This window comes from Trematomus bernacchii, unplaced genomic scaffold (assembly GCF_902827165.1).
Source record: "Trematomus bernacchii unplaced genomic scaffold, fTreBer1.1, whole genome shotgun sequence".
NCBI lineage: Eukaryota > Metazoa > Chordata > Actinopteri > Perciformes > Nototheniidae > Trematomus > Trematomus bernacchii.
Window position 1 is genome coordinate 9,832,717 of NW_022987727.1, and position 27,229 is coordinate 9,859,945.

The 27,229-nt window shown below is 42.3% G+C and overlaps 1 protein-coding gene across 1 annotated transcript; it reads left to right on the forward strand.

Annotated features, from left to right (window-relative positions):
- The first annotated feature begins 7 nt into the window (after positions 1-7).
- si:dkey-32e6.3 lies at positions 8-26,244 on the forward strand. The gene is made up of 6 exons (XM_034145463.1): positions 8-432; positions 2,688-2,860; positions 3,663-3,881; positions 16,782-16,942; positions 17,786-17,918; positions 24,379-26,244. Exons 1-6 carry the CDS (start codon positions 159-161, stop codon positions 24,553-24,555), a joined length of 1,137 nt encoding a protein of 378 aa, XP_034001354.1. The 5' UTR covers positions 8-158; the 3' UTR covers positions 24,556-26,244.
- The last annotated feature ends 985 nt before the right edge of the window (positions 26,245-27,229 follow it).

Genomic DNA, 27,229 nt, shown 5'->3' on the forward strand with positions numbered 1-27,229 from the left:
GTTTCTTCTTTGGTGGTGTGCAGCATTACAGGCGTAGAAGAAGAAGCAGACGGCATCATGGAGGAAGTGCCGCTGAGTCACACAGCTCAGCCGGTTAAGTAGCAAGTTTTAGTTGAAATATTTTAAACTCTACTACCGTTGTTAGTTGTATCCTACCTATGGCGGAGTTTGGTGAGAGAAACGGCCGTGAAGCTGAAGAACACGACGGGACACAGAGCAGAGATGTCCTGGAGCCTGTGTGCGGGACAGGTGACCCCACGGTAACAGTCCCGCGGGGGCTGCGGTGCTCTAATCCTGAGCGGAGGAAAAAGTTAGTCCTTCATGTAGACCTGAACAACACCATACTGGTGTCGGACTCTGTGATAGCTCAAGGGACGGTAGCTGCCCTGGAGCATTTCCTCTCAACTGTCACCTGGGGAAGGATGAGCAAAGGTAAACTGAGAATTAATACTTTTCTCTATCACACTAGGATCACACAAGGATGTGTTTCTGCCCAGTCAGCCAAGTTATTGTTCCTGCCTCTGTTCCAGATTAATACGCCGAATTAATTTTAAGAGTCCAAAGGAAAAAAGTAGTCCTCTTCCTCCTGTCGCCTTACCTTTCCTGGTAATATAAGTAACGACAAGCTGTCAAACAATACACATAACAATGATTGAGTTCAATGCAAGGAAACACATTGGCCTACTGTATGCCGAATGACAGGCCTTACATAGTATAACTAGTCTCAATTCATGTTTTATGACAGGCTCACGATGCTAATATGGGAGTAAACATTTAATACACGTTTTAATAAGTGAGGTTTTGTAGCAGGGTTGATTCTATTTCTATATTCAATGGCTTTCATTCCTCTTATGTTATGTATTCTATTTGGTATATTTTATTCTTTTTCTTTTCCAAATGTTCCTTATGTATTGCATTCAATTTTTTCAGTTTTATTTCCCACCTTTTTTTTCTTATTATGGTTTGCATTCAATTCAGTATATTTTAATCTATTTATTTTATTTTCCATTAATTATGGCAATGTATCCTCTTATGTTAATTTATGTCTGTTTTAATTCCCTTGTGTAAAATAACTTTTGCTGCATCCCTTGTTATTCAAACACCCCTATGCTATCCTGCCTGATGTGATAATAATTTAAAGTGGACCTATCATGCTATATTTAAATGATATATTATAGGGCCATACCTATATAAGGTATATTTATACGTTTCTGTTTTCAAAATACCAAACAGATCATGCATTTTAGCCATGCCTCATTTCGCTCTATGTGCTGTTTGCTGTCTACGGGTCTGATTCTGCTGTCCACGCCCCCCTGCAGGAGAGGGGAGACGTGCTCTGATCAGCTGCTGGGCTGTCAGAAGAGGGGGAGAAAAAGAGATCTCCATCCTCCGTGTTTTATCATATAGAGTCGTTATTCATTTGTTTTAAAGCTCAATAAATAACAAAGAAGACCTTTGACCGGCACTTTTCTAATTTTGTCCAGAAGATTTAAACTTTAACGGACATCTTGACCGGCGAAAGAAACTGAAACTGAAACTCTGCCGCACGGTCCCCTCATTCCTTGGAAGAGGCGGAGAGGTGGGTGTTTGTCATCTGCTGGTGGACTAACCGGAGAGAATTACAGTGCTTGCCTCGACGGGGAGGGATTGCATTGAGCAATTGCATTGAGCAATCCCTCCCCGCAAGCGTTTGCAGCGGGAGCAAACGCTTGCCTCGGGGAGGGAGAAAAAAAGCCACAGCGGAGAATAAACAGAAAGACCTTTGTCCGGCACTTTTCTAATTTTGTCCGGAAGATTTAAACTTTAACGGACATCTTGACCGGCGAAAGTAACTGAAACTGAAACTCTGCCGCACGGTCCCCTCGTTCCTTGGAAGAGGCGGAGAGGTGAGTGTTTGTCATCTGCTGGTGGACTAACCGGAGAGAATTACAGTGCTTGCCTCGACGGGGAGGGATTGCATTGAGCAATTGCATTGAGCAATCCCTCCCCGCAAGCGTTTGCAGCGGGAGCAAACGCTTGCCTCGGGGAGGGAGAAAAAAAGCCACAGCGGAGAATAAACAGAAGGGTAACCATGGTAACTATGGGCGGGAAGTCTTCTTCGCTGCTTTTGTGGCAGACTACAGCGCCACTTACAGGCCTGGCATATGTACTACAGCGGCTCCAGCGCTTTCGAGCGGCAATGGCCGGCCGTGGCCCAACCCCACATTCCCCTGATAGGTGGAGAGTTGGCCCAATAGCCGTAGCGCCACCGTCCTGACGTGAGGACAGTGTTCAAATCTGGATCAGTTTTTATCAGATCCGTTGCAGCCCCTTTTTTAGAGATTTGGGTATGGAGGAAAATAGAGAGGGTTGTGTTTTCTGACACTTGGTGAGTTCCCTGGAACACCGGGGACACATATTCATGTATAAAAGACGTACAAAAGTGCATTTTTTATGATAGGTCCCCTTTAATGAAAAAAGTGGGATGTGTACATCATCAGAGCCAACAGAGAAATTAAATCATTAATATTATTTACACTCATGTCCATGGCTACACTACTGCATATATATTCCGTACATAACAAAATATATTACATTTCATTGAGTGCTTCAGAACTTGATAGTGTGCACCAGCATCCCCCACTCATTCCGTGATGTTTTATGTTCTCACCACTCGCAAAGACATTGTCCTCCTCTCCTCTCTGCAGGGAAGTGGGAATGGCTGAGTGACTCCCCCTCCCTGCACCCCCCCTGTGATGGTGCTGTTAGCTACCACTCTCATTTTGGACGGACGGCAGGTTTCTCGTCCAATGTGGGCCGACGTTTCCGAGGGATTCTGGAGGAGCATCTGAATCTGCTGCGCTGGCCCGAGGGCACCAAGGCAAGCTTCATGTGATTGTTATTGCTAAAAAAAATGACATCCATTGGAAAAGTTTGTCTCATTTTTAACTAATCTGCAGATTAATTCTAGACAGTATCTGTCTGATATTTTATGACCTACTACAACAATACGAAGAAATCCCCTTAGGAAAATTGTACTAAAGGCATCACAGCTTCTTTACTCATTAACAATCTTAATTCATGTTTATATTCATTTTATATTCATAATACACTCATGGAGTTTCTAGTGTAGTGTTAAGCTTAAGGAGGTATTTTCTATCATAATAACATTAGAATGTTCTGCATCTTTAACAGTTGCCATGAGCTGTTGGACATGCAAATGAAACCACAAGTTGTAAAAGTGGCTTCTCTCATGGAGGGTAACCGTTCTGTATAAATACCTTTTTCTATTTCTTCCAACCAGTTCTTAACCTACTTATGGTTAGAACACAAACATTTATTTACAGTTTGGTTATTTATTTATTTCATTTCCTCCACTGTGATATTAAATGTAAAATTGTGTTTTTAAAAAAAATCTTATTTTATTTCACATGTTTATACTGTGGTTTACTTATTTCTGCATTTACTTTACCTTCATATTTCGATTTGTATTTCTTCTTGCTTTATTTTTATGTCTCTATTATATTAAATATTGCATTGTTAGAGGAGCGTGGGATGTATATTTTCATTGCCAAAACTACGCTGTAGCCATTGTGCATGGGAAATGAAGTCTGTTAATATTGAATCTTGTTCCCTTATGGTGGAATTTGTCACTGACTGCTTTCTTCCTGTGTTTCCTGCAGGGAGACAAAGAGCTGTCTGTAAAGGGTGAGGGGGGGCACCTGTACCACTGGATCCTGCCTTCCTTCTTCCAGCTGCTCACAGACCTGGTGCAGGAGGGACAGGAATTCGCCATTGTTTTCCGTTCCTTTGGAAACGACCTTCCTCGTGTGCTGAGTGCTGTGTCAAGGGCTCTGACTGAAGGCGCTCACCCCCTGTTCCCAGATCTGCCCCAACTCAAGGTGAAACACACACATCCAGTGGTGTTGCCTAAATTACAACAACATATTTCCTCCTTGCGAATAGTTTGGTGTAAATTCATCAGGGTACGGTCTAATATCTGGATCACTTCTACAGAGTCGCCCAATATCACACACCGTTTCTTGACTGCTGCAAGTACAACAAATGTACCCAACATTTTGTTAAGCATCTTTGCTGCAGTAATATGAACAACACTCTGTGATGGCCCCCTCTTATTCAAAAGATGACGTATCGTAAGGTGTTTTGGTATTAGTGACTAGTCATTTTGCAATGTTTTTTTTGTATACCTATCTAATAAGGAAGACAGCCTGGGTTCACAAAGACAGTTTATAACCATCTTCGTGGTATCTATTATCTCTGGTTAGAGTTTCAGGTTTTTCAAGACCGCTAAAGAAAGAAACCCTAGCTCTGTTGATCTCTGCTTTGTGGTAGTAGTGTGTGTATGTGTGTACAGGCTTGGGAGTAATGGATGACATGTAACAGGATTACGTCATCAGGATTCCCATACAGTTTCATAATAACATGGGTGCTCTTAATCCATACTGTCGTAAACTGAAAAAGAGCATATTCTGATTTTTGATACTGAATATCTTGGTTTCTTCTTTTTAAGGTTACATTGTGCTGTCGTCTTACATTATATAGTTAAAGAGGGCATAATGTAAAGATTTTCAGGTTCATTTTTGTATGTAGTGTCTCTACTGTGACATGTCTCCATGGTTTAATGTTCAAAAAGCTCTTTATTCTTCTCATACTGCCTGTGCTGCAGCACCTCTTTTCACCCTCTGTCTGAAACCAGAGCCCAGTCTGCTCTGATTGGTTAGCTGGCCGGCTCTGTTGAGAGGTCAACCGCTTAGAGTTTCCCGCCCCTTAGCCTATCATGTACAATGTGTTGGAGCACTAGCCAATAAAAGTGCGTGTGTTACATAGTGATGTTACTATTAGGGATGCTCCGATCGATCGGCCGCCGATCGATATCGGCCGATACTCACTCTCTGCTGATCGATCGGTGCTCTCTAAAAATGCCGATCGCGAGAGCCGATCGCATGACGTAAAATGATGATGTAAAATGATGACGTAAAAATACAGTAGAGGGCGGAGCCTGTGTGAGATAGAACTGGGGGTTACGTATTGTAACCCTAGTTCTATAAGCACAGGCGGAGCCCTCTACCTAGGGGCCCTGTCTTTCCTATGCCGCTCGCTGAAGAGGGTGTAGGATGACAGTCAGGAGGTGTAGCTGCCTTATATGCGCGCGCATTCAAGTAGGCTCGCCTTGATTGGCCGGCTACGTTTATACAACTTCAGTGTGTGAACGCTCGCGTATCATTGATGAGAGTAGTACCCATGAAGTCCAGTAGAGGGCTCCGTCTGTGCTTATAGAACTAGGGTTACAATACGTAACCCCCCGTTGTCTAACTTGAACCTAAGACACTTGTAGCCTGTCTCTGCTGACGCACAATAAGGGGAATGTCAACACAGGCATCGGTCAACCCACACTCTGCTGTTCCTCAGCGCCGCTCCCCCTCCCTCCCGCTGAAATTATTAATGAAAAGCGTATAGTAATCATAGATAACACGGCAGGGTCCGTGACAGTTTGTTTTCATCTGATTTCAAATAAACAAAGTCTTATCTTTTAGAATATTAAACTCGTTTTGCCAAATTCAGATGATAAATACAACTTTGAAGCTTGTAAAGGCATAATTACAAGCGGTAACTTAACGTCACAGCAGGCATAACAACAGCCGGTGTTTCTTGTGAGTGTTTCCCCGGGAAACAAACACAATACACACAAACGCGTCACAGATTCTTTGGCGGTATTTGGCTGCCGAACTAAATTATGTACGCAGCTCGCGATGTAACTAGGAGTCTAGTGGACGGTATCAGTACTACAAGTAAAATAAATAAATATATATATATATTAGGGCTGTCAGTCGATTAAAATATTTAATCGCGATTAATCGCAAATTAATCGCACATTTTTTATCTGTTCTAAATGTACCTTAGAGGGATATTTTTCAAGTTTTTAATACTCTTATCAACATATGAGTGGACAAATATGCTTTATATGTTTGTTTATTATCATTTGAACAATGACAAATATTCTCATGAATATTAAACACAACAACCTGAACATTACAAATATTCGCCTCAATTCAACCTGGAACCTCTCTCATACTGTGTGTGTGTGTGTGTGTGTGTGTGTGTGTGTGTGTGTGTGTGTGTGTGTGTGTGTGTGTGTGTGTGTGTGTGTGTGTGTGTGTGTGTGTGTGTGTGTGTGTGTGTGTGTGTGTGTGTGTGTGTGTGTGTGTGTGTGTGTGTGTGTGTGTGTGTGTGTGTGTGTGTGTGTGTGTGTGTGTGTGTGTGTGTGTGTGTGTGTGTGTGTGGTGTGTGTGTGTGTGTGTGTGTGTGTGTGTGTGTGTTGTGTGTGTGTGTGTGTGTGTGTGTGTGTGTGTGTGTGTGTGTGTGTGTGTGTGTGTGTGTGTGTGTGTTTTCGCGTTAACTTGACAGCCCTAATATATATATATAAAAATATTAGGGCTGTCAATTTAACGTGTTAATAACGCATGAACGCCACTAATTATTTTAACGCGATTAACGCATGTGTATTTTTTGTCCTCGGCCGCCCCGTAGTTTCAGAGCGCATCGAGTTTAAAATACCATCTACAAGCTGATGCTGACAGCCCCGCTCCTGCCGCCCGCTTGTGGCAGACCACACTTCCACGCTCACCGGCAGGCCCGGACAGGCCATCGGGAGGACCGGGAGGGTGTGTGTATGTGTGGCGCGGCACACCTTACGTGTTGTTGTTGTTGTTAGCGCAGCTAGCTAGCACCAGATGCTAACGGATATAAGGAGCTGTTTCAATGAAAACAGAGGAGCGACATTTCGCCGACAACTGCGCCGAGCACTTGACTTTATGCAGGTAGCCAGACAGTGGGACATTGTACGAAGAGTCAGCACACTCAGCACGGATAGTGCGCGCAACATGATTGCAGCGTCCAGGCAGCTCCCGTTCGAGCATATATGCCTTGAGCTGCACATAGCTCCAACGATCCATCACAGTGTCTACACACACACACACACACACACACACACACACACACACACACACACACACACACACACACACACACACACACACAGTATTGTATTATTGTATGAGAGGTTGTCATTGTTAAAATGATAATAAACAAACATATAAAGCATATTTGTCCACTCATATGTTGATAAGAGTATTAAAAACTTGAAAAATATCCCTCTAAGGTACATTTAGAACAGATAAAAAATGTGCGATTAATTTGCGATTAAATATTTTAATCGACTGACAGCCCTAATAAATATATATATATATATTTTTTGTATTAATGACGTTGTTTCTAAATTGATCTGAGGGCCGCAAAAAGAGGAGGTCGGGGCCATTTGCCCATCCCTGCTCTAGAGGGAACACAGAGATTTTAGCCTTTGCAGACCATTATCATGCACAAACACCCATATAACACACTACAGGAAAGGGAAAACATCAAAAAGCCGATGGGTAACTGCAGATATGTTCTCCCTAAGAGTATGGCCTTGTTTTCCCTTACATAGACCTTTTCCATGGACCCTGCTCCCCCCATCAGCCTCCCTCTCTCTCAGGGGGGAGTACTTGCACGTTAGCTAGCTGGAGTGGAACGCATTGATTGTGAGAGGAATGGACGGATGAGTTGTCAGAAAGTGAAGCTGTCAGCCTCACTGATGGACAGCACAGAGGAGAAGTTCCTCAGACAGCCTCCTGTGACACGCTGTGCATGTATCAGACAGACAGAGCGGGGGGGGAATCAATCACAAGTCATGATGAGATTGTTCAGTTTGTTCCATACCATTGTTGTCAAGTATGGGAGTGCTTTGGGAGATTTGATATTGAAGCCGTACTCAAAACCTCTGGGTATTTCCTTCACAGCTAAGAGATCTCTGACTCCATCTTCCTCCTCTAATAATGGGGTTTGTTTCAAAGTAAAAACAGCACCACAGCACTCAAATTACACGTTTCACTAAATATTGTCCTTTTATAGCTTTCAAAACATGATGAAAGCACAACTACATTATCTTTCTATTAATCTTGTTAGTAAATGACCAAACAGTGTAAGTCAATGGAAGAGGATGCTGCAGATTACATTTTTCATTCTCACCTGCCATGTTTAGTAGAGAGGATACTATCATGCTAATGCTTAGAACATGTTTACAACATATTAGTTTTGCATGCTCAAATCTGCACATTTGTGTAAGTGTCTGGAGGTTTTAAGTGATAAAACAAAGTATGGGAGGTAAAGATATTTTGATCTGATGGTTGTGCAACATATAAAGTTAACTTATCACCACAATGACCACACTTGATCATGCTGGTGCCATGAGTGTATGTACCAAAATCCCATGGCAATACATCCAATAGATTTTGAGTGATTGAGTCTGCACCAAAGTAATGGGTGTTAAAACAAAATGCACAATTTTAGAACCGCTGATATAATTCGTTCTCAACCTCCCATAACACAGTCAAAACCAGAATAATGTATCACTTCTATGCTGTTGGATATTTTAAGCTCATCTGTCATCATCCACATTACAGCTGTTTTTATGTATTTGTCACAGACTTTTTATAATTTAATGGCGGATCGAGTTTAAAAGAGCAATACGAAACCGAATACTTTCAGGGGGAAATGGGTTTAGCGACAGTTGCTCCATTTTAGAATTAACATAGTTATTTATTTTTCAAAGTAATATATCCTACACACACACACAATGTTTTCCCAAAAATGTATCCACTGATCACTTTCCGTTACTTTTGGATTACCTCCATGTCAAATGAGATGCAAATAAATACAATAAAGTTATTATCTATCAAAATGAGTCCTCCAGGAAAACCTGAGCTAACATAAAATGCTCTGTTTAAGTGCAACATAAAAAAATGCAGGCAGTAGGCGACGGCGTATAGATTCACACTTAAAGTACAGCTTAAAAAGAAGAAATACAATCTGATCCTTTTACTACAAACATATGCTCTTTTTAGGTTTTTACTGACATTGTAATCCTGCAAGTAATCCACATTTTTTAGAAATGTAGTTACAGTAATCTGATTACGTGTTTTTTTATGTAACTGTAAGGGAATACAGTTCCCTTGTTTTTGTATCCTGATGACATAATCCTGTTACATGTAATCCGTTACTCCCCAAGCCTGAGAAATACACTATTAAAAACTATTTGAGTGTACGACCCGGAAAGTTATAAAAACAAGAAAAAGCAACAGGAATAATAGTACATAATATATATAAAATTAGTTTATAAAAACTGTGCGTAGGAAAGGCGGGGCACCTTTCACGAGCCTCCGGTAACGTGTGTACGTACTGTAGTGTGTGGACATTACATGACAGCATGTGGTGCACGCTGTAAATGTTGCTGCCACAGAAAGTTGGATTGTCACCAAAATAATAAAGGAGAGGTCAGAAAAAGTGGAGGACAAAATGCACACATCCTTGTGTTTGTGCCACGGGCCGGATATAGGGGACATCAAACCATGGATGTATAATAAGAACTGGATACAGCGTGGGAGGGGTCTCGTTCTTTCCTATGAGAGCTGCTCATTGGCGCATGAAGTCAAAATGGCCCAACTTTTGAGAGAACGAAACGTCACAGATTACCCATCATGCCTGGCTGCCAGAGCAGAAGAACCGTATGTCCGCTCACAGAGCATGCACCCCTTAAGCCCCGCCCCCCAAGCTCCCACTCTCGGCTTACTAGAATGAATGGAGAGAGAAAATAAATCTAGATTCGACTTTTAGTGCATTTTACAACTTTATGGACCGAATGATTCTAATAAGGGCTATAAAATAGTTAATACTGGGTAGTTTATTTAGTTAAAAAAAATGATCCACCGATTTACAGACGTCTCTTTCCCCATGTTAGTCAATGGGGAAAAGTTGTTTTGGGCCGGGTGACGTCACGGACTGATACGGAAGTTATAGTACCGCCGTTTGGACACAACGAATGTTGGGCAAAGAGTCCGGCACACTTCCTGGGGGCTTGCATCAAACCCACAAAAATGTGCTACTTCCTGTCACTGCTATCACATTAGTTTTCTTATTATACATATTGCCAGTGGCGTTTTTATAAGTACAAAAGTGGTGGGGCACAAAAAACTTAGATGTCTATATATAAGCTTCTGCAGTGACGTGCAGTGAGGTTCATGGCTGGTGAGGCACTGGCACTGACTCTTCAGGTTTACAAATATTATATTTTGACCTAAACCAAAATATAATATTATTTTCAAAAGCTTTTTTTGTCTGATGCTTCGATTAATTTTAAACAGACAGTTCAACAAAAGGATACCCAAAAAATGTAATTTTATCATTTAAATATTGAATTGTTCTCTCTTAGTAAGATCCCATTTTCAATAAAATGGCGGTCTTACCTTGACTTGAAGATGAAGTCCATTTGCCTATCCTTCTGGACAAAAAATTCTATTACTTTTTTGTAAAAGTCCTCCTTATGTTCTTGTAGTTTCAAAAGTCTATCATAAATCTAATCGATAGATTTATGATAAAAAAATTATAAAAGTAGGGTAGACATGTGGATGTTATCCGGCTGAACAAAACGTGCATTTATCTAACAGGTACGTTTCCCACAGATCTTATTTCGAGCTATTTTCTAAAATCCTACAGTATGTAGAAACCTCATTGCTTTTTTGCAGCTTACTTCCTGGTTTTAGGACGCGTCACTGCAGCTCTCTCGTCTCCTCTTCACACAGCACACTTTTCGCGGTACACGTACTTACAGCCAATCAGCTCTGAATGATGTGAGATGACGTATGGTGGGGATGGCAGCTCTGTGCCCCTTTGGTCTTTTTTTTTTTGCCACACACATTACATTGAAAAATACTCTGAGCATGCGCAGTGTAGTTTTTACAGTCACCGTTCACTTTGACAGTGAGTGGGTGGGGCATGGTCAGGTTTTGTCCCACATGGGTCAAAACGGCACTGTAGACACTAATTAGAAGAACACAGACTAAAACAGCAATGTACAGACGAATCAGATGATTAAACATGACCTTAAAATATATTTTATATATTTTTGTATTTCTTTTTTTGCATCTCTTTGCATTTTTTGTAATCATTATGTGTAATACTTTCTGCTGACACTAGGTGGGGCTGTGCCAAACAAATATTAAATAAATAAGAAAGGACATACATAATATCCAACTGAGGGCATTATAGACAACAACAAAAAAGAGAACAAAAATAAATAAATAATAATTTGATTTAATATTCTTTAAATACATATTGTTAAAATAGGCCCGGCTAAAATAACTGGATGGCCTACCTGCCTGTCAGCCTTCCATCTGTGCACAAACTTATCTCGTGCCCTCATTTATGGGCTCAGAACAGTCTCATAATACACACATGCACACAGAAGGATTCACACTTGTATTTCCGGATCCACACTTGTGTTTGTCAATGCACACACAAATGTGTTCCGTTTCATATACATGTAAATAAAATCCAAATACAGAAAAAAGTTTTACATATGTATTTTTGATCCTCACATATTTGTTTTCCGTTAAATCCCCTGAACCTGCAAACACAAACCGCTTTCTGTGCATGGATCGCTCTGCATTCGTGTGTGGGTTTTTTGAGACTCCCCTGACGGTCACCCGATTCGTACTTGTAATTTTTTCTATCTATAGCCAATCAGATGTCTCCTCAATTCTAAGCCAATCACATGAGCGCGCCCCCACGAGGGTAGATTTCTTGCGTTCATGACGTAGCGCTTCATGTACGCATTTTGCGCTGTCCGGAGCTGACAGGTCCATGGAGCCTGTCTGCAGGCGCTAATCTCAGGACACCTCCACTCTCAGTACAGTGCCACTTTCCGAACCATTAATGAATGCTTGTGTACACAAAAACGGCAGGCAAAACCGTTTTAAATGTGTGTTTCCTGTATGGCGAATACAGCTGCTTTATTTATGTCTGTATGAAGTTGTTGTGAGTGTGGAGGGAGCAGCTACAGGTTAGCTTAGCCTAATCGATCAGTGCATTACGAAGCCAGTGCTAGACAGTGAACTGTCAACGGGGGGAGCCCCGCCGGTCATTATCGGCCGATATTCACTCTTAATAGTTTGATCGGTGCTCTCTATAAAGGCCGATCAGGAGAGCTGGATCTGATCGATATGGACATAAACGCGAGTGAAGTTTTAGCGAGCTGCATGAGAAACTGACGGGCTGTCAGGAGAGAGGGAGAGAGGAAAATAGATGATCCTTACTCCCGTGTTATTAGCCATCCGGTCATAGTCCGGTAATTACCTGCTAACGGAAACTCTGCTACACAATTCTTCTTCTTCTTATTATTATTATTGAAACATGACCGGTAAGTTTCAAATTTGTCCGGTAAAATAAATTCTGTCCACCCTGCTTTGGACAGCGCAAAATGCGTATATGAAGTGTCATGAACGCAATAAATCTACCCTCGTGGGGACGCGCTCATGTGATTGGCTTAGAATTGAGGAGACATCTGATTGGCTATAGATAGAAAAAATTACAAGTACGAATCGGGTGACCGTCAGGGGAGTCTCAAAAAACCCACACACGAATGCACAGCGATCCATGCACAGAAAGCGGTTTGTGTTTGCAGGTTCAGGGGATTTAACGGAAAACAAATATGTGAGGATCAAAAATACATATGTAAAACTTTTTTCTGTATTTGGATTTTATTTACATGTATATGAAACGGAACACATTTGTGTGTGCATTGACAAACACAAGGGTGGATCCGGAAATACAAGTGTGAATTCTTCTGTGTGCATGTGTGTATTATGAGACTGTTCTGAGCCCATACTCATTGGTCATGTGCGCGTTCGTGTGTGTTGGAGGAGGGGCTCTGTAAGGAAGTGGCAGATTTTTTCCGGCTGTGTATTTTCAAATTCTAGCACACTCGAGCTGGTTTCTCCAAAATTACCTACCCCACCTTTAATGTGAATTTTACCACATCTTGTGGCATCAACGGAGACCATTAGAACTCTCTCTAAATGTACCATAAAAAGGCCATATGCACACGGGAACGTTTGCGTTTATGCACAGTATGCGCTTTCAAAAAAGTCTTCCGTTCACATGCATTCGTTTCATTTAACGTGTCTGTTCAAACGAGACCGCTGGAAACGCTGTAGTACATATGCCGGGACTGTAAGTGGCGCTGTAACTTCCGCCACAAAATACACCAAAAGCAGCAAAGAAGACCCCGGAGCAGCCCGGAGCATGGCCCGGAGCAATGTTGCCATGGCTACCCTTCTGTTTATGCCCCGCGGTGGATTTAGCAACATGTAGTAGTTCATGTAATTCTCCATGTCCACTTGTTGCTGATGGTTGTGGTAGAGGAGCTGTAGATTTTGCACTAACATCTGTAGCATGGTCGAGCTGTAGATGTTGTACTAACATCTGTAGCATGGTCAGTAGCAGTAGCACTAGCAGTAGCTGGCCATGCTACAGCAGTGAGCAGCGGAGGCGGGGAGAGGTGGGGCTATCGTTATTTTTTCAGGAAATATTCGTATAGAGGCGATTACACAGACTCGTTTGACCCCCCCAGAGAGTTTCGTTTGCAAATCTATCCACCTTGGGACCCGTTATCGTTTGTGGGGTCCGTTTCTATCGGCCTCGTGTAAATAATAGGGCTATACGTAAGAGAAACTATGCAGATACAAGCCGTTTTGTCCTTGTGTAAACGGCACCTAAATTGCATCTGCAAATGGGGATTATGAATAGCAAACATTGCGTTAAATGCCACTAAATCAACACATTGTCATGTTAAGTTACGTTTTTTTTGGGCCTTTGGTAGTTCAAAATGTCTTTTACGGAACTTTTTTATTTTTTTGCCTGTCGAACAAACTTCAAGTTAAGGCATCTAGGTTTTCACACCTAGGTGTGACATCTTTTGTCTTTGCCTATGCTCAACATGAGAGCATTAGACATGCATATATGAGAGCGTTTCATTTGTGTATACAATATGTGTATAAGAGCATCTCACATGTGTGCATTGGAGCATTTTGCATTCCTTTTTTAAGCCTTCATTAAAACCAATTCAATTGAAAATGCAATAGAAGATTACATTTTTTATATATTTTAAATAGTTTAAATTTTAAACAATTAAACATTTTAATACAGAAGGGAGTTATTGAATGTCCAATTACTGCACCATTTCAGTCCTTATATTTTAAACTACTACTAAATATCTAATCATTAGAGGTTAACCTGTTAAGCCCGAGAGACCCCGGTACCGGGGCACTGCCGCAACATCTTGCAGGAAACAGTGTCTGAGGGCATGTTCATTTAATAAACTATGAATGTTTTATATCCATGTAACGGGAAGAAACTCATCTAACTAATCATTTTTATTTTATTTTTTTCAAAATAAAACCCACAATGCTAACACTGAGCCTCTGAATTAGCAACGAGCGAAAAATGCTAACACCTTACTGCACCGAAAATCACTCACAAAACCTTATTATTTATCTCTTCTCTACATCCAACACATCGTTTCACATCGTGAGGTGACACAGAATAGATGGGTACCCACATTATCACTGAATTATACGAATTTGCGACGTTATAAGCAAAAACGGACATCAAAACAGGTAACGCTAGGTAGCTAAAACCTTGGCTCTGTAGTCTCTCCAAAGTGGTCTTCAATGGCATTAAAACGATAAAAACGCTGCTGAAGTTAATCCATAGGTTAATCCAATGTGTCTGTGTCCCTTTGAAATGATTTCTGATAATCCATAAGCATTAAAACTGCTTTTCCGTTTCCAGATGTCAAAGCTAGAGATAGGTTCACTCTAGGGGTGTTGAAAATAATCGTTTCTACAATGCATTGCGATGCGGACGTGGACGATTCGGTATCGATGCAGTGACGGAAGATAATCGATTATAGCGTAGTAACGTTGCTTCCTGATTTTCCGGCCGCGGCTTTACTATAACGTTTTTTTTTTCTGTCACTTTAATATAAAATCGGTCGGTGACGCAGAGATCAGGGAACAGACGTGACAGCGGCACAGCAACACCAAACACAGAGCAGTCTGCTTTATCCACCAACACAAGAACACCAGTCCAGAACCAACAGCAGAGGGACCCGCTCTGAATCACTCCGTGTCGCTGCGGCTCAGAGACACAAGGATTTATGTTTTTCAAAAATAATCGCGTTACAATCATGTCAGGTTTTTGGTGGATTTAATTAAGTCTTGGATTGCAGAGTATGAATGTCTTCTAGCAATTTTCAGACGATACGTGTGTAAAGTTTGTGAAGGCAGGAGGAAAAAAGCTTCCGCGATCACCGTCTCCTCTCCGTTCCTCCAAACCCCGCCCCCTCCCTGAAAATAATGAGTGACAGGCTGATAGTGACCCGATAGAAACTTTATTATTCACTTAATCACTGATTGAGATATGATGAAGCTAACCTAATCTCATACATTCATGGGATTTATGTAAGACAGAGAATGTAAGTGTGCACCCACATGCAGTATTTTTGTTTGTATATGCTATTGTAAATACTCCTGTTGTCTGCTGTGTTCAGACTCAAGTCCTGTGTGTGATGCCACATTCAGGACATTCAGTGTCCTTTTTTTAACAGAAGACCGTTGCTAGAAGCTGCAGCTAGACTGCAGAAGCATTAGTTTTTTTGTTTTTGAGGATGGAACAACTTCACACACAGATAGGGAGGCTAGACCTATACAATTAATTTATTTTGGTTTATAAATTAATGTCAAGACATTTATGTTATTGATTTCTGAAGCACTTTCTAAATAATAAAAAGAGAGTTCATATGTATTTACTGCATGTATGCATTGATGAAAAATAAGCCATGTGCAGTAATATAGAAAATTGAGGATGCAACGCATTGGTATGAATCGTGATGCATCGGGATATCGAATTGAATCGAATCGTTGACAGGATAATCGTAATCGAATCGAATCGTGAGACCAGTGAAGATGCACAGCCCTAGTTCACTCTGATGCAAAACTGCATGCGCGAAGCCCCCACCTCTTCTCTTCACAATGAGTGTGTGTGTGGGGGACTCCCCCTTCAATTTTATTGGCTCTAACGGTCAGAAAGAGGTGTCAACCATCAAAATCGACCAAGGGGGGCCAGAGATATGGAAAATCCACCCAAATGACCCCAGAAGTGGTTTCTTTTTGCTAAATCTCTCTAAAAAGGTCAAATGTCACTTGTTTTGCATCAATCTTGATACAGGGTACTTATTATATGTTGTACTTTGGATTCCTAAAGCTTTTAGTCTACCTTACCATCATCCAAGGGTAGTTTTCACTATAAGTACAAAATAATGTTTGGACGGACACTATAATTTACAGTTTTTTACTATGTAAAATCTGAATTTTCTTTAAAATAAAAAACATCTATATTGATTCTGACTTTTCTACATCCAACTCACAGGTTTATCATTACTTTGATAAAAAAGATTATTAATTTAACCCTTTTAGAAGGGAAGATATGGTCATTTGTTCTGGGAATGTCATTTTCGAGCCTGAGACCTGAAAAACAGGCTCAGGGCTTAACAGGTTAAAGGAAAGATATATGCATTGTACTACAATATATAACATGTGTATCACAACATGATACAAGGTTAAGCCTGCCAGAGGCTATATATTAATAACAGAAACAGTTTTGATTAAATGCTTTCAGATGGATAGATAGATATATTTAGAAAAAATACCTACATTCAGAGGAGTATCTTTATATTATTGAACATATGAACATAGTGTACTATATACATACAAAAAACAGTGTACAGTAGCTTTTCATGCTTATGATTTAATGACGTGTGTTTGTCTCACCCTTCTCTCCTCCTGTCTCAGTTGAGCGTGAACATGACGACGGGAAAGATCCGCTGCAGCAGGAAGGGAATCGTCCTGACCCGAGCTGAGGAGCACCTGTCTTCTCGTGACGGAGAGCGGGCGCTGTACCAGTACTTCAGCTCCGCCATGGGCCTGGGGGGCTTTCAGGACCACTTTGACTGGTACGCATTGCACTCTTTAAACCAGTGTTTTTCAACCTTTCTGGAGCCGCGGTACATACATTAACAAAAAATAACGTGGCACACCAACAACCCAAAATGTTTCCAAAATTACACGTTCTCGAATACATCGTATATATAATGACATTTAATGACAAGTCTCTCAATTCAGTGTGAAACCTGGGCCTGTTTAGATCAACAACAACTAATATCGTGATACCCAAAACTCACCTTTGATGTTTTTCTCATGACAGTTACCCGTGTCTCAATTTGTTTATGCAGGCGAACACAATGGGACTATTGCACTGTTAGATAGCTTATCCCCAAACCGCGAGCCTTACGGAGCAAGTGCAGACGGAGGAAAGTAAATCCAAACCAAAGATATCTTTCCCTGCATCGCCTCAAGTTCACTGTTTTTTCTTCCTTTTGTCCACCAGTCATAGGCTCTTCATATGGGTTGAATGTTGTCCAGGACCCGTTTCAGAGTCAAATATGAATCCATCGCTGCTTGTCACCCAGCCTCTACCGCCCATCACTTAATTTCACTGTCTTAAATTAACATTATTGGTCATTATTGCGCTACTACCTACTGCCACCCACTAGCATGGAAGAGTATTTAATTACTCAGCCAGCCACTACATTGCAGCACAGACGCTCACGATAGCAATTTATTTCAGCAACTAAATAATATTTTTTGGGACCGATGAAATTGGATCCACGGCACACCTGACGATCTCTCATCATCGGCACAGTGGTTGAAAATCACTGCTATAAACCCCAAATATTGTCACCACAGTCCCTTCATTCATCCTTTTTATTTTTATTCGGCGCCTGTTTCTCTATCAGGTGGTCCAGTAACGGCTCCTCCATCCGGGGGGGAAAGCCACTGTGGGTTGACCCCTTCGACCAACACGTTCAGCACATCTTCATAGACGACAACATACGACAGGACGACGAGCACACCATCATTCAACCCAAGGTACGTCTCTTGTTCTACTCCAACATCAACACAACGATCACTATTAATGACTGTTAGCACTGTAACTACATTCACAGGTTTTTAGCGCAGCTTAAAGGGACAGTTCATCATGTCTGCTCTGTCATTCCGAACATCGCATTATTTCCCATCAATTGCCACCCTTCTAATTCAGCTATGCAGGACTGGGCTTCCTAATGTCCATTTTTTGTTTCTGTAGTTTGTTGTTTTTTTGTTTGTTTTTCTCGGAGAGCTTACGGTATGTTTCTTGTTGGAGAATACCGATTTTCTTTTATCTATGCCTTCAGTTCGTCTTTCAATGTGGATAAGTGGTGTCCTGTTTGAGCTCTTTGATATTGTTGCTAATGCTAGCCCGACTCGTAGCGTTCTGTGTTATCCTGTAGCTCAGGGGTCCCAATTATTATTGCTATTATTAGGGTCTGAGACCTAGGTCGGCGAAGACCCTATTGAAATCGGTCGCGCAGAGACCGATAAACCTTTGACCCCCGCAACACATGTGAAAACTCACCAAATGTTGCACGCGCGTCAGAAGTGGTGCAACTTGCGATATGTAATTGGTTCCGGAACTTTGCGTAAAAAATTGCGTAGGCCACGCCCACTTCCGTTTTTAACGTAAACTCCCCCCACTTTAACTTTCACGTAAACGAACGAAACTCGCTACGCATATCTAGGGTGCGGAGACGAACAAAAAAGCCTCTTGGAGGGGTAAAAAATAACGTACAGGAAGTCGGCCATTTTGAATTTGGCGTCGAAAAAACGCGATTTATCGCGTTTCTCGTCCTCCGCGCAAAATCTATCTTCTCCCAGGGACTTTATCCGTACGACTCGAAATTCGTCGGGTAGCATCTCCAGACATGGGCAATTCAAAGTTATCACGGAAGTTTTTTTCTTTCGCACGGCACAGCCGTGATTTGGCGCCAAAGTTCGCGTTCGCTCGATGCTAGGCCCATCAAACGCCATGGAACACGATGATGTCATAACTCCAACTGACATGCTCACAACGCCACCAAACTTCACATGATGGTTAACACTGCGGCCCTGAACAGCTCTACGTCAAATTTTATGTTACTTAATATGGCGTTACCATGGCAACGAATCCCTCGCCATAAAACACGGTGTCGCTGTAACTCCAATGGACACGGTCCCATCGTCCACCAATCTTCACTTTTATATCACCGGTCCATGCCTCAACAGCTCTACGTGAAATCTGAGATCTCACCGTATGCCGTTTCCATGGCAACGCATCCCTCGCCGTAAAACACAATGTTGTCTTAAGTCAATGGAAAATGGTCCAAACTGCACCACACTTCAGATGATGGCTACTAGTCCGGCCCTCAACAGTTCTACGTGAAATCTGAGATCTCACCGTATGCCGTTTCCATGGCAACGCATCCCTCGCCGTAAAACACAATGTTGTCTTAAGTCAATGGAAAATGATCCAAACTGCACCAGACTTCAGATGATGGCTAATGATCCAGCCCTCAACAGCTCTACGCCAATTATGGGATGTCATAATATGCCGTTTCCATGGCAACGCATCCCTCGCCGTAAAACACAATGTTGTCTTAAGTCAATGGAAAATGGTCCAAACTGCACCAGACTTCAGATGACAGTTAATGGTCCAGCCCTTAACACCTCAATATGACAAAAGTGAGTTTTCCTCAAAAGCTGTTGCCATGGCAACGTATCCCTCGCCATTAAAATACAATGTTGTCTTAAGTGAATGGAAAATAATCCAAACTGTACCAGACTTCAGATGATGGCTAATGGTCTGGCCCTCAACAGCTCTACGCCAATTATGGGATGTCATCATATGCCGTATCCATGGCAACGCATCCCTCGCCAAAAAAACACAATGTTGTCTTAAGTCAATGGAAAAGGTTCCAAACTGCACCAGACTTCAGATGACAGTTAATGGTCCGGCCCTCAACAACTCTACGCCAATTCTGGGATGTCATCATATGCCGTTTCCATGGCAACGCATCCCTCGCCAAAAAACACAATGTTGTCTTAAGTCAATGGAAGATGATCCAAACTGCACCAGACTACAGATAATGGCTAATGGTCCGGCCCTCAACAGCTCTACGCCAATTATGGGATGTCACCATATGCCGTTGCCATGGCAACGCATCCCTCGCCAAAAAACACAATGTTGTCTTAACTCAATGGAAAAGGTTCCAAACTGCACCAGACTTCAGATGATGGCTAATGGTCCGGCCCTCAACAGCTCTACGCCAATTATGGGATGTCATCATATGCCGTTTCCATGGCAACGCATCCCTCGCCAAAAAACACAATGTTGTCTTAAGCAGGGGCGTCGCCTGGACCTGAAAACATTCGGGGCTTAGCCCACAGTGGCGGCGGCACTACAGTGGAATATTCTACTGCAACACTCCCCACACGCACACACACACAGTACACCCGCGACTGTTACAATGAAGGCTCGATAATCAGCTCACGGTGGTATTTTTTATGAGTGGGGGGCTCACCTCCTCTAGGGGGGTCCGGGGGGATGCTCCCCTGGGAAGATTTTTTTTTAAATATTGAAGTTAAATGCATCAATCTGGTGCACTTTGAGAGCAAAATGAAGAGATCTATGGATACCTCTCTCAACACCCATATGAAGCAGAACTGTAAACAGATTTACTTTTTCTTTATGGATATTTTACTAATCACTCCCCTTTTAAACTCTATTCTTGTTTTACTGCCATATAGTATTTCATAACTGTTTTTCCTTTATTCTCTTATTTTTTTTATAACTATAATGATCATATGAAGGTGTGCCGCGGAAATAATCTTTTGAATAATTTGTGACCAAACCGTTTGAGACCCACTGAAATAACTTAGACTAAAGTTATGTATCTAAACACTCAGAGAGTCCTTTAGCTCACCTGAGTCTCTCATGCGGCTTTCACACCAGCGCTTTTCCCTTTCTAGCTCCTAGCGAGAGCTTTTCTGGTTCAGCTCCGGTTTCCCTTTTCAGCTCCCGCTCTGTTCACACTGCCCAGAGCTGCCGCTGCTGCGTCATGACGTCACAGTTTACGTCGCTGATTTTCTCCCACAACAACAACGGGCCGGGGACTGCGTCGGGTCGATGATCGTGTTGCTTTTAATCATACGAAGCCAGATTAAATTAAATAACGACTTCTCCAACCTTATACTTTTCTCCAGAGTGCCGTGGTTCATTGTTTATTAATGTGTTTCAGCGGCATTTACCGACCGCTGCAGTGCTGGCTGCACTTCCACAGGAGTTTATTCTCCCGTTAGCTCCGGGTTAGCTCACACGGCTCTAAAGTATTCACTGTCTGACTGTCACACAAGCAGCTGATACATATCCCCAGTTCCCCTTAAGTGAATGTGTGTCAGTCTGAATTGACGCTGTTTGGCATCACAACGCTGTTATGAAAGTTTCTCTGGTATAACATGGGTGATGTTAGCATAGCAACCGAAGCTAAACTGACTACTTGCTAAGCCGTTTTCTACAGGCACATTTTACCGGCGTATTTTTCATTATGATTCTACTTGTGATAGTCGGACATGACAACCTGTACAGCCCATGTATCTCCACAATGATCAATAACAGCGAACGGATGGTCAAAGTAAGGTTTCCTGCACGCCTCGACATAAGAGACGTAAGCGACGCCGCGTCATAGCTCCGAACCTCTTGCCTCTGGACCGACAATTTTTTGGAGCTGGAAGTGAACCGCATTCCGGAGCTATGACGCGCCGCCGCTGCGGTGTGAACAGGAAAAACCGGCGCTTTTCCAGCTCCAGCTCCGAGCAGGAGCTGGAAAAGCGCCGGTGTGAAAGGGGCATCAGTCTGAGAGGAGAGGACTCTCCTCCAGCTTCTTGTGGAAACAGCTCCTTATGTCCATTAGTGCAGCTAGCAAACCAGATGCTAACAACACGGTCCATGCTGGCACCGGTCCCTCCCTCCCCCTCTCTCCCTCTCTCTCTCTCTCTCTCACACTAAATGCGCTATTGCCACACACACACAGAGCCGAGCTTGAATGACACAAGCACACGTTTATTTCCATGCAACTCTCTGATTGGTCTGGTGTCATGCCTCTGTTGCATTCACTGAACACGGGAAATTACAGTGCTGCCGTCCTCTCTTGTGTCATGATGAGGTTCACGTAAAGCACGGTTAATGTATTATATTATTGAGGGAGAATTGTCCGGGGCTAGAGAAAAAACATTCGGGGCTAAAGCCCCGGATGCCCAGGCCAGGCGACGCCACTGGTCTTAAGTCAATGGAAAATTATCCAAACTGCACCAGACTTCAGATGATGGCTACTAGTCCGGCCCTCAACACCTCAATATGACAATAGTGAGTTTTCCTCTAAAGCTGTTGCCATGGCAACGCATCCCTCGCCGTTAAGCACGATATTGCTATAACTCCTGTGTAAATGGTAAAAAGTGTTCAAATTTCCCATGTGTGCTAACCGTCAAGCCCTAGACACACATATATGTGTCAGTTTTGAGATTTCGTCAAATCTCGTTGCTATGGTAACAACATGGTCGCCGTGAAACACGGTTTTCTCATAACTCCAGTTAACATGCTCCAAACGGCCCAGAACTTCACAGGTTTGATAACGATGCAGCCCTCAACACATCTAGGCATATTATGGGGTGTCATCAAATGCCGTTGCCATGGCGACAGATCACTCGCCATCAAACACAATGTTTATGATACTGCTGTAAATCCCATGTACGTTGTCAGATCGGCCTGAAACTTTCCACGTTTGCCAACGTTCGAGTCCTCGAGACACCTAGACACACACCTCGACGTGCGGACAACAGCCTGCGGAGCGTCGAAGACCCGCTCAACGCTGCTTGCAGCTTTAATTATTATTATTGTTGTTGTTGCTATAATGCAGGGGTATTCAATTGCATTTTAAAGAGGTCCAGTAAGAGAAAATGAAGACTGTTTCTCTCCTCTTGTCTCGTCTCTGTGTGTGTGTTTGAATATATCGTGCTGACTCACTGACTGCACCGATGTGATTGGCTGAGTAGCGTCACCTCCTTAAAACATTAAACAATAACTTTTTTAAACCTTTTTATCTTTATGTTTTAAACATATTGTATAAAACTCCCCCACTACTTGGACTATTCCTTGCATCCCTCTAGAATAAGCCCGAATGGTCTCAACCATATTGCATCAGTAACGTGCACTTTGTTGTTATAACAAGATCGCAAGGACAGTGGTAGCGATCGGAAAATTGAGTGTTGTTCAGTTTGTGTGTTGTGGAACATGCGTGTCCGTGCACGAAAATATACCACACACCCAATTACAATAGCATGTTCAATTCATTACCCTGGAAGTTAATAAAGTTGTGAAACAGCCTGTGGACAGCCGTTCTTCCTTGCATGTCAGTCGCCGACACCTTCTCACAGAGGACAGGCAAATCTAGCTGCAGCACGACCCGTATATTTTCGCACGCCGTGTTCTCAACACATACTTTTTAAACATTTTTTACATTTTCAACATCGTGGATACATCCTTATATGCTCCCGGCAACACACTGAACGTCAACTTTGCCTCCTTATTACACTCACCCCTACTTTAGTGGGAACAATAATTTAGTGGGAAAAATGATTCTGGCTCTCCAAAATCGAGGTTCTTTCCGGGCCAACAACCGGGCTGAATATGCTAAACTAGTGAGAGAATCGCTGGCAAATACAACAAAATGAACATATTTGACCGTGATTTAATTGTAATACACGTTTCAAAATGATGCCGAAGTAACAACATACTGATACCGGTTAGTAAAAACCATGAATTAATGCTTTGACAAGTCTGCAGACAGACGGCAGGCGAAAAACCTTTTAAAATGCGTGTTTTCTGAATGGAGATCGGCTAAGCTAACGTTGTATATGCTCCGACTGTCCACACTCACAACAACGGCCTATACAGACATAAATAAACCAGCGACTGTATTCACCATGACACAGACAGTCTGTGGTTTGTACTTGTTTAACTTTTGTCTAGTTTCTGAACAGATATGAGGAGCTGTGAGCTCTGAGTGCTAACAGCTAACGGCTGATGTTGGTTTTGTGTTTCGCATTGAAGATGACGTCACGGCTCCGCCTACACTGCGTTACTATAGTTACTGCCCCAGCTACTAAACTGTAATGGAAACGCAGCATAAAGGGAGCCTGGCCTACCAAGGCTATACCGTACTAAGCCTTGCAAGGCCCTGCAGTGGAAATGCGCCATAAAGGTGTTCTGATTTTGGAAATAATATTAAACTGGAAATGCCTTGTGTATTACCTTTCCATCTGTGCAACAAGCTTCTGTATTATAAAAAAATAAATAAACATAAAGTAGCTTTGCAATCATCGTGACAACATTTGCTAGTTCACGTCTCCAGAAATCTAACGTGACCCCGCTTTTCTCTGGTTTCTCCCTTTTCTGTGTGTTTGTGTGTGTGTGTGTCAGGTTTTCTTGGAGCCCGGCGGTGCTGACACTCGTACAGCCTGCACCTCGGAGCTCTATGACATCACACTGGTGCAGACCGACCTCCTGAAGGCCATCTCTCAGCAGAAATACTTCACTCAGCGCGTCCACATCTGCCTGGAGAACTATGAGAGGAACCTCCAGCAGGGGGCGGGCTAAACACAGTTCACCTGTCACTCTGTTGGTCTCTGTGACAGCCTCCACTTGGGGTCCATAGAGTGGTCCAGTGATGACAGATGATAGTTGGCCGACCCGGATTTTTCCATTGGACTTTGGAATATTGCAGGGAATAAGATCAGTTGCAAATACACCTTTATTATACTTAGTCCTTTTGGATATTCTCCACTTATCAACACCACTTTTTTATGATTTTTGAAGCATAAATGCAACGCCAGAAGGAAAAAGCTAACGTTAGGCTATAAACAATGTACGCATCATGGACGCATAGCTGCTCATCATCACCGTTGAGCTACAGGCTAATGTTCGTCTAGTGACGTTTAGTAGTCTCATGTAGCAATCTAATAGCAACTGTTTATTTTATGACACAGAAGCTTCAGACACTCACCAGTGGGGTATTTACTGACGCATTTGTTGTTGTTAAACAAAACTAGAACATCTTGTAAGCTTGTGTTAATCACAGACCTTATTTCAGACATTGAACCACAGACCCATCTAAAAAAAAAAAAAAAAAAAGACGAGGGAAACGGAAGTGTTAAAATGCTTATTAATTTCTGGGTTTTACTACTCATCCCTGCATCACTCTGTTAACCCAGACAATGAAATGGCAGCACAGAGAGAGAAGGTAGGGCGATTAAACACAGACCATCAAACCACAAATAGAAGAAGTTTACATATGAAGGTGAAAGGAATAAATATGCAAATAACAGCCATTATCTGAAGATGGCTGCTCGAAAAGTAGGACATTAAATCATTTTGAGCTGCTCCATGCATACTTAAAGCAGTTAAAGTATGACAGCTTCTACAGAGGGCACTCACAAACAGTTTGTGCTGTCCTTAAGTGAACCGCCACAGGAAGAGTTTCTGACTTGATTCAGCCCTAAGGTGGCCCCTTGCATCAAAGGCTCTTTGGCTAATCACACCATGGGATAATTGGCCTGAATCCTGTGTAATTTGTGTCAGACAGCATATCATTGGGGTCACCTATGGAGAGAAAGTCAGTGTTGCGTTAGTAGTCTAGCGAAGAGGATCCACAGAGATTTGCTTCAGCTCTTCACCTGTCCTCAAAGTGTTTCATGTAGCGTCTTACTTCATAACTTCAGTTGTTGGCCGTCATCTGCTTTGTTTACCTCAACTCCAAGTAATACTTGAATAATAGATGACTTAACTTAAAGGGTTATACCTTAAAGCGCTTTATAAACTATTTATGAAGGCATCAGAACATGCAGCAGTTTTATTACAATTATTATTTATAAACATATCAATAGGTTAAACATGGGTTTGGGATTTGTATTATATTTTGAAAGCACCGTTTTGTGACATATTGAATAAGTTGAATTGTTATGTACGTTTTTAAGGGTTTTAGGATTTATTTATTTATTTTTAAGCTAATGGAGAGGTTTTTTCATTGTTATATTTTCTCTGGTCAATGTTTAGAGAGATTGCTGAATGCAAACAGTAAATAAAAAATAGCAACATTTAAATACAAATTCATTCCTGAATGCAGGTTGCAGTGATAAGAACAATGCAGTAGTTTTTAAGTTCATATCAACCATTGAAAGGAAAGATGCAAAGGGTAGTAGGTGGTCTAATGGATAGTGAGGTGGGCTGAAGATCGGAAGGTTGTGAGTTCAAATCCCGCCTGGAACACCACCACTAGTGTGCCCTTGAGTAAGGCACTTAGCCCTTAGTTACTCCAGGGAGAATGTCCCTGTAATTGTAAGTCATTTTGGATAAAAGCGTCAGCTAAATGAAATGTAATGTAGTAACAGCTATTTATTTTATTTTTGCTTTGGCTCTGCAAAATGAAAACATTCACATCGAAACATGTCATATATCATGCAGTAGGATCAGTTTTTGTTGTTGTATACTTATTTCATCCCCAAGAGGCTGAGAGCACCTACACTACACCTTGATATAAATAGCATAAAGCATTCATTTTCTCTTTAAAGGTCCCATGTCATGGCCATTTCTACTGATCATAATTCCATTGTTGAGGTATACTAAAATAGATTTATATTGTGCAATTTTCCAAACTCACATTGGTTTCTCATACAGCATCTCAAAGTATGTGTATTCACTCTCCGTCCTAAACGGCTTGTTGGAGCTCCTGCCCCCCAGTGGTCGTCTGCGAGACAGCGAGACACAGCGAAACCCAGCCCGAACACACACACCCGCAGCCTGGCTGGGAGTTTGTGTGTGTGCTCTGCTCACACACAGCCTCGCCGCGTCCCGCCGTCTCAGGGAGGAGAAATCGGCGGAGCTGCAGCTGAGAAAAGATTGAGTGTGTGTGTGTGAGGAAGTCCGTGGATTGGTCAATTTGGACCAATCCACGGACTTAACGTAACGGCTCCGCGGATGTAACGTAATGGCTCCACGGATTGGTCCATTTGGGTCGTCGTTAAGTCACTTAGTAGGCCTACCAGGACGAAAAAGAGAAATCTCCAACGAGGCGTTCTGGGGCAGCATAGACAGGTATTTTCTATGTTAGAGTTGTACTCGCTACAGGGTGTACTTTGAGGGTTTGTGACTTTGCAGACCGTTTACATGCATAAAAACCCTCATAACACACAAGGGGACGGGTAATAACCGGAAAAGCATGACATGGGACCTTTAAGGTATTCTTTTTTCCTCCCTGCACTCTAAATATAAAGTA

What these genes read in the sequence shown, in the direction of transcription:
- si:dkey-32e6.3 (XM_034145463.1), top strand. Translation starts at nt 159, where the DNA reads ATGGCGGAGTTTGGTGAGAGAAACGGCCGTGAAGCTGAAGAACACGAC. An exon ending in GCTGGCCCGAGGGCACCAAG is followed by an intron (nt 2,861 to 3,662) that starts GCAAGCTTCATG and finishes TGTTTCCTGCAG; the next exon opens with GGAGACAAAGAGCTGTCTGT. An exon ending in ACACCATCATTCAACCCAAG is followed by an intron (nt 17,919 to 24,378) that starts GTACGTCTCTTG and finishes TGTGTGTGTCAG; the next exon opens with GTTTTCTTGGAGCCCGGCGG.